General features: G+C 35.4%; 1 protein-coding gene across 6 annotated transcripts in view; it reads right to left on the bottom strand.

Annotated features, from left to right (window-relative positions):
* The window catches only part of LOC100856339 (phosphatidylinositol 3-kinase regulatory subunit gamma), a 139,631-nt gene that overhangs the window by 25,530 nt on the left and 101,776 nt on the right, over nt 1–12,325 (bottom strand). For 5 of the 6 annotated variants that reach the window (XM_038558194.1, XM_038558196.1, XM_038558195.1 and 2 more), the window contains 2 exons: nt 8,275–8,455; nt 7,493–7,618 (listed from right to left, as the gene is read on the bottom strand). In XM_038558194.1, coding sequence (XP_038414122.1) covers nt 7,493–7,618; nt 8,275–8,455 — 307 coding nt within the window. The remainder of the gene's footprint in view (nt 1–7,492; nt 7,619–8,274; nt 8,456–12,325) is intronic. The other variant, XM_038558197.1, reaches the window with a different exon arrangement.

Below are 12,325 nucleotides of genomic sequence, written 5' to 3'. Positions count from 1 at the left end.
CCAATCCTGCACCAGGCTCCCTTCGAGGAGCCTGCTTCTCTCCCTCTGCCTCTCTCTGTCTCTCTCATGAATAAGTAAACAAAAAATATTAAAATAAAAAAAAGAAATGTTAATTGTAATCTCCAAGGTATTTCCTAAGAAAAACTAAAAAAAAGTACAGAAAAGGAAAGAAATGGGGAATCAATAAAAGGGTACACTACAAAAAATTAGAATACTAAAAAAAAAAAAAAAAAAAATCCAGTAATGGTAGAACTGAAGTACAAAAGACACATAAGACACAAAGAAAAATAATAATAAAAATAATAAATGCCAGAGTCAGTTCTTCCTTACCAATAATCAGTAATTATTTTAAATGTAAATGGATTAAACTCCCCAACTAAAAGTCAGAGACTGCAGATGGATTAAAAATTAAAAACCCGAGGTACCTGGGTAGCTCAGTCGGTTAAGTGTCTGACTCTTGATCTTGGCTCAGGCCTTGATCTTGGGTCATGAGTTCAAGCCCCACAATGGGCTCCACGCTGGGTGTGGAGCCTACTTAAAAAAAAAAAGAAAAGAAAAAAAGAAAAACAACCCATGATCCACCCATATGCTGTCTACAAGAGAGTTGCTTCAGATGCAAAGAATACTCATTCTTCTCAGGTATATGGGGAAACCCACAAATATATGGAAATCAACACATTCTTAAACAACCAATAGACCAAAGAAGAAATGAGAAGAGAAATTAGAAAATACCCTGAGATAATTAAGAACTAAAACAAATACTGAACTTACAGAGGTAGCAAAAGCAGTGCTCTGGGGAAATTTATAGCTGTCAATATATTTTTTTTAAGATTTTATTTATTTTAGACAGAGAAAGGGAGAAGGCATACGAGCAGGGGCAGAGGTAGAGGGAGTGGAGAGAATCCCAAGCAGACTCTCTGCTGACATGGAGCCTGATGCGGGGGCTCAGTCCCACAACCCAGAGATCATGACCTGAGCCAAAACCAAGAGTCAGATGCTTAACTGACTAGGCCACCCAGGCATCCCTAAGCATCTGACTCTTGATCTCAGCTCAGGTCTTGATCTCAGGCTCGTGAGCTTAAGCTCTGCATTGGGCTCTATGCTGGGTGTGGAGCCTACAAAAACAGACAGTCCGACCTATAACCCCATTAGGAGATTCAAACAGTAATCAAAAAATTCCCAACAAAGAAGAGCCCAGGACCTGATAGACTCACTAGTGAAGTTACCAAACATTTATTTAAAAAAAAAAAAAGATTTTATTTATTCATGAGACACACACACACAGAGGCAGACATATATAGGCAGAGGAAGAAGCAGGCTCTCCGTGGGGAGTCTGATGTGGGACTGGATCCCAGGACTAGGATCACAACCTGAGCCAAAGGCAGACACTCAACCACTGAGCCACCAAGGTGCCCCCCACATAAGATTTGATCAGTCCTAATCCTCAAGACCTTAGAATGTGACCTTATTAGGAAACAGGGTCTTTAGTGAATTAAGATGAGGTCATATTGGATTAGGAAAGGTCCTAATTCAATGATTAGTATCCTTATAAAAAGAGAAAATAGGGGTGCCTAGGTGGCTCAGTTGGTTAAGCATCTGCCTTAGGCTCAGGTCATGATCCCAGGGTCCTGGAATAGAGCCCCACATCGGGCTCCCTGCTCATCAGAGAGCCTGCTTCTCCCTCTCTCTCTCTCTCTGCCTGCCACTCCCCGCTTGTGCTCTCTCTTTCCCTCTATCAAATAAACAAATAAAATCTTTTAAAAAGAGACAGAGAAAACAGACACAGAGGGAGAATGTCATTGATAATGAAGGCATAAATTGGAGTGATGTATCCAAACCAAAGAATGCCAAGGACTGCAAGCAACCACTACAAACTAAGAAAAACAATGAAAGTTCTTCTCCAGAGCCTCCAGAAAGAGAAAGGCCCTACCAACACCTTGATTTTGGACTTCGAGCCCTCAAAACAGTGAGAGAATAAATTTCTGTTGTCTTAGGCCACCCAGTTTGTTGTTCTTTGTTATAGCTGACATAGGAAACTAATACAGCCATATATGAAAAACACAAAATTAACATCATACTCAATGGTGAAATGGGAGAGCTTTCCACCTAAGATCATGAACAAGACAAAGATATCCACTTTTACCACTTTTATTCAACAAAGTACTTGAAGTTCTAGCCAGAGAAATTAGGCAATGAGAAGAAATACAAGACATCCAAATTGAAGGGGAAAAATTAAAACTATCTCAAATGACATGATCTTATAGGTATAAAACCCTAAAGAATCCACCAAAAACTGTTAGAGCTAATAAATTCAGCAAAGTTGCAGAATACAAAATCAACTGTATTCTATACACTAGCAATAAACAATCCAAAAGAGAAACTAAGGAAATAATTCCATTTACAACAGCATCAAAAAGAATAAAATATTTAGGAATAAATTTAACCAAGGAGGGAAGAAATCCATACACCAAAAACTACAAAACAATGCTGAAAGAAATTAAAGACATAAAGACAGGGAAAGATGTCCTTGTTCATGGATCAGAAGACTTCATATTAAGATGATAATAGGGATCCCTGGGTGGCGCAGCGGTTTAGCGCCTGCCTTTGGCCCAGGGCGCGATCCTGGAGACCCGGGATCGAATCCCACGTCAGGCTCCCGGTGCATGGAGCCTGCTTCTCCCTCTGCCTATGTCTCTGCCTCTCTCTCTTATGATTTATGACTATCATAAATAAATGAAAAAAAAAAAGATGATAATACTACCTAAAGTGATACATATAGATTCAATGCAATCACTATCAAATCCCACATGCATTTTTGTTTGTTTTTTTTTTTACACAGAGACAGAAAAACTGAACTTCAAACTCCTATGACTTAAAAGGGACCCAGAATAGCCAAAACAATCTTGAAAAAGAACAAATTTGGAAAAAAAAAATTAAAAAAAAAAAAGAACAAATTTGGAAGACTCACACTTCCTGGTTTCAAAGCTTATTAAGAAGCTAGGGTAATCAGAATATGGTGCTGACATAGGACAGACATATAGATCAATGAAATACAATGGAAAGCCCCCAAATAAACCCTCACACCTATGATCTATGTCTCACTTCAGCAAAAATCCCTAGATCATCCAATGGAGAAATGGTGTTGGGACCACAGTGCAAGGGAAAATGTATTTTCACATGTGAAAGAAAAAAAAAAAGCCAGACCATAATTCATACTACATATAAAAAGTTAATTCAAAATGGATCAAAGATCTAAATTTAAGAGTAGAAACAATAAACTCTTAGAAATAAACATTGGAGAAAATCTTTATGACACTGGATTTGGAAAAACTTCATGAATATGATACCAAAAGTATAGATAACAAAACAAAAACCAAATTGGACTTCATCAAAATTAAGAACATTTGCATGTCAAAGGATATTATCAGAAAAGCAAAAATCACATATAAAAATGGGAAAAATATCTGAAATGGGAAAAATATCTGAAAATCACATATTTGGTAAGGTATTAAAGAAAATAAAACTCATCAAAAACAATATCACTTCAATACTACTAGAATGGCTATAAAAATTTAAAGATAAAAACATAAAACATAACAAGTGTTAGAGAAAATGTGGAAAACCTGGAATCTTTATGCATTGCTGGTAGGAATGTAAAATAGTTTTACCAGTATGGAAAACAGTCTGGCAGTTTCTCAAAAGGTTAAATATAAAACTGCTATATAACCAAGAAATTCCATTCTAGGCATATATCCAAAAGAAATAAAAGCAGAGACTTGAACAGTTATTTGTACACTAGATGTTCATAAGCAGCAATATTCACAATAGCCAAAAACTGTGGAAAATTACCCAAATGTCCATCAACAAATGAATGGATAAACAAAATGTCATATGCACATACAATGCAATATTATTTAGCCATAAAATATTTATATATATATATATGCTACAACATGGATTTTCCTTGAAAACATTACAATTAGTGAAGTAAACCAGACAAAGGACAAATATTGTATGATTCCAACTATATAAAGTACCTAGAATAGGCAATGAATTATGAGGTTAAAGGACAAATATTGTATGATTCCAACTATATAAAGTACCTAGAATAGGCAATGAATTATGAGGTTAACATACATATATATAATACATAACAACAATAAGGGGTAGAAATAGAATTATATAATAGTACGGTTACTACATTCACAGGCTACATGGTACAGTATGAACTGAAGTAACTGTGATTAAGAATGCATGGTGTAAAAAAAAAAAAAAGAATGCATGGTGTAGGGATATCTGGGTGGCTCAGATCATGATCTCAGAGTCCTGGGATCAAGCAAGCTCCCTGGTCTGCAGAAGAGTCTGCTTCTCCCTCTCTCTCTGCCCATTCATGTGTGCTCTCTTGCTCACTCTGTCTGTCTCTCAAATAAATAAAAAAAATATTTTTTAAAAATGCACGCTGTAATCTTTAGAGCAACTTTCTATAAGAAAAAAAAAAGAGAGACAGATATAGCTAAAAGGCCAGATGAAGAATCATAATGGGATACTAAAAAAATATTTGACCCAAAAGATGACCATGAAAGAATTGCTGGGGAACAAAACCAGATGGAACAAAAATAAATAAAATAAAATATCTAATAGGTAAATATAAACCTAATCATGTCAATAGTTACAAGACATACAAATGGATTATACATCTCAATTAAAAGGCTGAGATTGTCAGGCTGCATTTTTTAAAAAAGCCAGACCCAACTATATATATTATTATCTATAAGAGATACACTTTAACTATAAAGGCACAAACAGATTGAAAGTAAAAGAACAGAAAATAAAATAAAATAAAATAAAATAAAATAAAATAAAATAAAATAGATAAGTAAGAAAGTAAAAGAACAGAAAAAACATATCATGCAAATACTAAGTATATGAAAGATGGTGGGGATATATTAGAAAAAGCAGACTTCAAGACCAGGAGGATTACCAGATTAAAAGAGGAATATTTCATATTTTTAAAAGATTTATTTATTTATTTGAGAGAGTGGGAAGGGAGAGGGACAGGGAGAGAGGGAGAGACAAAATCTCAAGCAGATCCAAAGAGGAGGACATGAGGCTCAATTCCACGACTCTGAGATCATGACCTGAGCTGAAATCAAGAGCCCAACACTCAACCAAATGAGCCACCCAGGTGTCCCAAGAAATATTTCATATTGATAAAGGGGTAAATTTACTATAAATATGTAAGCATTTAATAGAATTTCAATACACATAAAGCAAAAGCTAACAGGACTAAAAGGAGAAATAGACAAATCTACAATTGTAACTAGAGACTTTAAGATTCCTAATTAATGGACAGTACTAGCCAAAAAAAAAAAAAATTCAGTAACGATAGAGAATATTTGAATGACACTATAAATCATTTTGATCTAATAGATACTTATACAGGACTATACCAACAACTGAAAGAACACTGTACCAACAACTTTACTGGTCTCTGTAAGTGTGCAAATTAACTAAGATAAAGCATGTATTAGGTCATAAGTTAATAAATTTCAGAAGACTGCAACCTTAATGAATATGTTCACTGACTACAAAAAAATTAAACCAGAATAATATCTAGAGGAGCCCCAAATATTTAGAAATTAGAGAACATATGCCCAGAGAAGAAATCATAAGGGAAACTAGAAAATATTTAAAACAGAATAAGGAAAATAACAGTATAACAAAATTTATAGGATTTACCTATAGGACTGCTTAGAAGGAAATTTATTGCTTTAAATGCTTCTATTAGGAAATAAAGTTTTAAAGCCAGCAAACAAAATTTTCACCTTAAGACAGTAAAAGAAAAGCAAATTAAATTGAAAGTCAAAAAAAAGGAAATAATAGCAAATAATAACATAAATAACAAACACAACAGAAAACAAACACTAGACAAAATCTGTTACTCTTATGTTCAATAAAGGATTCAGCCAAGTTATCAAGGCACTGAGAATTCACTATGAATTTAGTAAAATGAACAAATGCTATCATAAGATGGACTAATCAACACAGACTAATGCTTTTATAATTTGATATTCAAAGTAATAATCTGTGTTTCAAAGGAATGTGCAAAAATGGGGGCTCCCTGGTGGCTCAGTTGGTTAAGCAACTCTTAACTTTAGCTCAGGTCATGATCTCAGGGTGGTGAGATTGAGCCCTGCTATGGCTGAGCAGAATCTGCTTCTCCCTCTCCTTCTCCCTCCTCGTCTACCAGTGCCTCCACTCACACTCTTGCTTTCTATCTCTCAAATAAATAAATAATCTTTAAAAGAATGTAGATAAGAAATCCAGTTAAGAGTATTTTCTTAGGCCACTAGTGACCCAAATACTGCAATGAGTAAACTTCCCTCAACACCTGCACCTTCATAAAAATTCCCAGCACCTTTTATATATTATGTAACATCTCCAGGCAAATTAAACCAACCCAAGCTAACTAAAAAAGAATCCAAGTAGTTCTAGGAGGAGCCCCTGGGTAGCTCAGTTGGTTAAGTGTCTGCCTTTGGCTCTCGTCATGATCCCTGAGTCCTGAGATGGAGCCCATGGGCTCTCTGCTCAGTAGGGAGTCTGCTTCTCCCTTTGCCTCCTCTCCCCGTGCTCCTGCTCTCGCTCTCTCATATAAATAAGTAAAATCTTTTTTTTTTTTTAACTGTACTAGGAAAAGAACTAGAAAAAAAAGTTCTAGGAAGAGAACTAGATTATTCTTCAGAATTTTGTTCTGTTGCACATATATGATAAAAGAAATATTAAGATTTATGATCTAAAAACTGTGGTTAAGAATACTAGTGGTCTCATAATTCCCATTCAGGTTAAGAATACTAGTGGTCTCATAATTCCCATTCATTCTTTCTTCCTCAGTAAATTTTCAAATGTTAGTTGGGTACACCTGACCAAATAAAAACTAGCTTTCTTAGCCTCCCTGCAGCTAGTTATAATCCGTAGCTATGTCTTACTAGTGCAATGAAAGTAGAAGCAGTGTGTACTTTTTCTAGGAAGCAGCCTTAAAAAACAGGGAACTTTCCTCTCTCCTTCCTATTCTTCTACCTTGTTTATTAGAATATTGTTGTGATGGCTGATACTGGAGTAAGCCAACTTCTACAGATAGCAAAGCATCAAAATAGAAGAACTCTAAGCCCTAATGATTGTATAGACGACATAATATCCCTGGCACTGCCTATACATAAAAGAAAAATAAATTTCTATTTGACACTTTTGCTATTGTTATTTTTTATCATTTCAGTCAAACCTTATCCCAGTTAATAATAACTGAAAAAAATTATACCCTTAACCAATAAAAAATTTATTTATGAATGGGAGAAGAATTTGTATTATCAAAGTCTCAAAAAGGCTGTTCGAGATACTAAGACAGCTAAGGATTGTCAGATGAATTACAGAAAATGTACAGTAACTGTAACACTGCATACTTACTTACCAGCCTCAATAACAAAAATTTACTAACCTGGGATGTTCTGGTATATTCTTCATATAGCCGGTCATACTCTTTACTCTTTTCCTGATACTGAGAGTGGTACTCTTGCAGTTTTTTACCAACTGCATCAATGTTGTCTTCTTTTACCAATTGGTCCTGTACAGTTAAACAAAAGAAATAAAGAATGTTAACAATTCTGGCACATCAATTTTTCCACATCTATTTCTTTTTAAATTGCATTTCTACTGTAAGTTTAAGCCACTGTATTAATATTAGGCATGCAAAAGCACTAAATCCTTTTTTTAACACTATGACCAACCTTTAGATAACATCAAAATAAAAACTTATTTATAAAAAAATTAAGGACTGATACATAAATAGGAAACATAAACAAGTATTTTTATATAAAGTTGGTAAGTACATGCAACAAGCTATTAAGGACTAGTAGCCACAGAATAAGTTCCAAAAATATCTTAAATCTTAAATAAGAAATTTCAAATGACTAGATTTTTTTCTTTTTCCTATTGATAAGCCTGGTAAATTAAAATGAAATGATGTTAAAGTGACTTGTTGAATATCTATCAAGAACTTCTATAGGGAGCCACCTGAGTAGCTCTGTCGATTAAGCGTCTGATTTTGGCTCAGGTCATGATCTCAGGGTCCTGGGATCGAGCCCCATATCAGGCTTCCTGCTCAGTGGGGAGTCTGCTTCTCCCTCTCCCTCTGCTCTTCCCCTGCTCATGTGTGCACTCAATCTCTCTCAAACAAAAAAATAAAAAGTCTTAAAAAAAAAAAAACTTCTATAATCATACCTGTTGGTATCTGGACACTGGGTACATTAGCTTCACATCAAGTTTGGGATTGTACTGAGCAAGAGATTCATGATGATAGTGGTTAATGAGCTCCACCACAGAATTAAATGTCAGAGGATCAGAAAAGCCATATTTACCATCTCGATGATAGATCTTTATTAACTTATTATTGCCTCCCTTCCTGTGAACAAGACAGCAACTGTAGACCTTTTTCCCAAAAAATTCTATCAAAGTATTACTTTCATATAGAGATATAAAAGCACAGTGTCATATAATAAACAAGTTTTACTATGTTAATGAAACTGGAACAAGTGAAAAGGCATATATAATTAGGTATGTAAATATATATATATAATATCTTATTATTTTACAACTATTTCATTTGTCTATAAAATATCTTGGTTACTAAAGGCCAATATATCTGACCTGCATTCAGTATCAATAAACTAAACAAAAATAGTCACTTAAAAATAACTAAAACAGAAGCAAATTCTATCTTTTATTTTCTGAATAAATTTTCTACTTTGAAATCTATTAATATTTTTTCAGGAAGAACAGAGACAATCTCTTTAGAACCTAAAGATAAGTGGCTGTGTGCCTGTGGAGGGAAGTAGAAGCCATCTCTGTATGAAGGAGAAGGATAAGCATTTGTCACACATAATCACCAACACACTCAAGGTCTGACTGTGAATGCTCAAACATAATTAAGCTCCTTGAATGATTTATAACTGAATAATTAATCTAACACCTTACATTATTTTGTCTTTTATATTTGCTTATAATTCTTGGAAATGACTATTTATTTAGACCATCACAATAAGTAAATGATTCAACTGTCATTCAATTGTTTTATAAAGTATAGCTTTTGAAGAGCCATTTATATTAGAATGAGGTAATTTGATGCTTAAATAGTTTAGACCACTTTTGTTTATTGAGTCATATCCAATTGTCCCTTAAACATAATTTATAACCAAAGCTTAAAATGGCAGTGTTTTCCAAGTCCCACACAGTATAATCAAACCACAGCAGGTTGATTCATTCTATCATAACAAAACACTGCACCATTCCCACTCAACTCTTCTTATAACAGCATGCAGACTTAATGGGGGGAAAATACATCTCCACATCCCTTTATGCCACGCTATTACACATGATAAATGAGACATCAGGATTTGTGAAAGGTTAAACACAAAAGGTTTGAATCTATGGATTGATTTAGTAATGCTTATAGAAAGTCAGGATTTGGATGGATGAAGAACTATTCCTATAAAATAAACATTAGAAGGACCACCTAATCATATGTAGTTACTATGGGTATATACACCCACGCATATACTCACAATAAATGTAAGCTGATCTATCTGCTAGAGAAAAGTTAAAAGGCACTCATTCCTTCAAAAAAATTTATTTGGGGCACAGGGGGGGCTCAGTTGGTAAAGCATCCAACTTGATTTCAGTTCAGGTCATAATCTCAGGGTGGGTGGAGAGACTGAGCCCCCCATTGGGCTCTACACCAGGTATGGAACCTAGTTAAGATGCTCTCTCCCTCCCCGCCTTAAAAACAAAACAAAACAAAAAACAGACAAAACTTTATTTTGATTATCTATTATGTGCCAGGAACTGTATGAGGTATAGTGCATATAAGGATGAACAAGCCAGACTTAGTTTAAGATAAACATAACAATAAATAACTAGATATATCAAATGGTAATAGGTCCTATGGGGAAAAAAAGCAGAGTAAAGGGAAGAGTTCTGGGGGTAGATGGTCTGCTATTTTATATATGTTGCACAAAGAAAACCACTCTCTTCAGGTGGCATTTAAGCAGAGTCCTAAATGAAATGAGGGAAGTAGCACAGCAGATACCTAGGGGAAAAGTTTTTCAGGCAGAGGGAACAGCAAGTGCAAAGCCCCTGAGGTAGAAGCATGCTTGGCATGCTCAAGGCACAAGGAACAAGGTAATTTGATGCTTAAGGAAGGAAGCCAGTGATGCTGCGGCTGAATGAGCAAAAAGGAGAGAACTAATAGGAGAGAAAAGTAAGAGCTGTAAAAGGAGCCCAGATCATGTAACAATCTGTAAGCCAATTTATGGGCTTTGGCTTTTATGAGTAAGATGGAGAGACACAAGAGGATTCTGAACAGAATTATATCATCTATCATGATATAAAAGGTCCACTTTTTAATTTTTAAAAGGCCCACTCTAGCTGCCAGGTTGAAAACAGATCAAAGTGGGCAAGGGTAGAAGTAGGAAGATCAGTTGGGAAACTATTAAAATAATCTAGGCAAGTGATGATGGATGACATCCTGAACAAGGATAGTAGTAAGAGGCAATAGTGAGAAATGGTGGAATTCTACATATATTTTGAAGAAAGAGCTGACAAGATATGCTGATGTCATGGACATGGATGAGTATGAATGAAAGACAACAAAGATGATTTCAAGTTTTTTTTATCTTAAGCAATTAGAAGAATGGAATGGTTATTTATTGAAATGAAGAAGGCTATATAAAAAGAATATATTTAAAAGAGTATATTTAAAAGAATATATTTAAAAACATGTATTTTGTTTTTAGACATGTTAAGCTTGAGATATCCAGTGAACATCCAAGAGTAGATAATCCAGCAGCCTACTTGAAGAATCTGAAGTCAGGAGAAAGGCTGGGCTAGAGGTAAAAAAAAATCAAGAGCTGTCTGCCTACAGAGCATAGTAGAACAAAAAAAGAAGTCTAAGGTTTAAGTCCTGGGTTCACCAATGTTTAGCAGTTAGGAAGATGAGGAAGAACCAGCAAAAGAAACCAAGAGAGACTGGGGCACCTGGGTGGCTCAGTGGTTGAGTGTGCCTTTGGCTCAGGGTGTGATCCCAGGGTCCTGGGTTCAAGTCCCACATCAAGATCTTCATGGGGAGCCTGCTTCTCCCTCTGCCTATGTCTCTGCCTCTCTCTATCTCTCTCATGAATAAATAAATAAAATCCTTAAAAAAAAAAAAAGAAACCAAGAGACAGCAATTAATAAAGGAGAACTAAGAGCATGGTACCTTTTTAAGAAAGCATTTCAACAAAGAGAAAATGATCAACCAAGTAAATGATCTCGGGGCTTGATGAAATAGAGATCCCCAAGTGATCTTGACAAAATAGTTTCAATGGAATGGTAAGGATGAAAGCCTGACTGTAATGGCTTTCATTGTAATGAAAGAAGATAAAAAAGAAATGTCTACAGACAACTGTCTTAAGGAGTACTGCTGTAAACAGGGAGGAGAGAAATACAGAAGTGGCTGGAAAGATAGAGGCTCAAGGGAATTTTCTTCATTATTCTTAAATGCGAGACAGTATCACATATTTATATGCTGACAAGAATGGCTCAGTAGAGACACAAAAACTGCTATCACCAAAGAAAAAGGACAAGATAATTCCGAGGGTGATGTCCTTGAACAGAATAGAGGGATGGAATGGGATTTAGTCCACAAGTAATGATGTGTGGATCCTGGACAAAAACTTGAACAGTCATCCAATGGAACAAGAGAAAGAGGGTATTCACATTCAGATGTAAATACATTGATAGCTGTGGCAACAGGATCATGAGGGAATTAGATATCTTCTATCTTAATGTTACCAGTGAAACAGGAAGCAATTTCAAAATTTTATTTATTTGAGAGAGAGAGCACATAGGGAGAGTGAGCAGGAGAAGCAGACTCCCCTGAGCAGAGAGTCTGTTGAGAGACTCCCAGAACCCTGAGATCATGACCTGAGCAGAAGGCAGATGTTTAACTGTCTGAGCCACCTAGGTGTCCCAGAAGTAATTTCTTTAGTTAGAAGGGGAAAGACAAGTTGTTGATTTGAAGGAAAAAAGAACACATGATATTGTCATATAGGAAAGTGGGAGAGCAAACGGATTGCAAAAATGCAGAAATTCAGCAGAGCAATACCAAAGGCCCATTTTAAGATCAGTAGTCATGAATTTTATGTGAGACCAGTGAGGATAGTGTTATTCTTCTCCACACTCAGCTATCCAGGTGTAGACAAGGAATAGAGTTGAATTTAACAAGTGTTGGAATAAA

Source organism: Canis lupus, chromosome 15 (assembly GCF_011100685.1).
Source record: "Canis lupus familiaris isolate Mischka breed German Shepherd chromosome 15, alternate assembly UU_Cfam_GSD_1.0, whole genome shotgun sequence".
Classification (NCBI taxonomy): domain Eukaryota; kingdom Metazoa; phylum Chordata; class Mammalia; order Carnivora; family Canidae; genus Canis; species Canis lupus.
The sequence above is the reverse complement of the archived record's forward strand: the minus strand, read 5'-3'. Positions and strand labels throughout refer to the sequence as shown.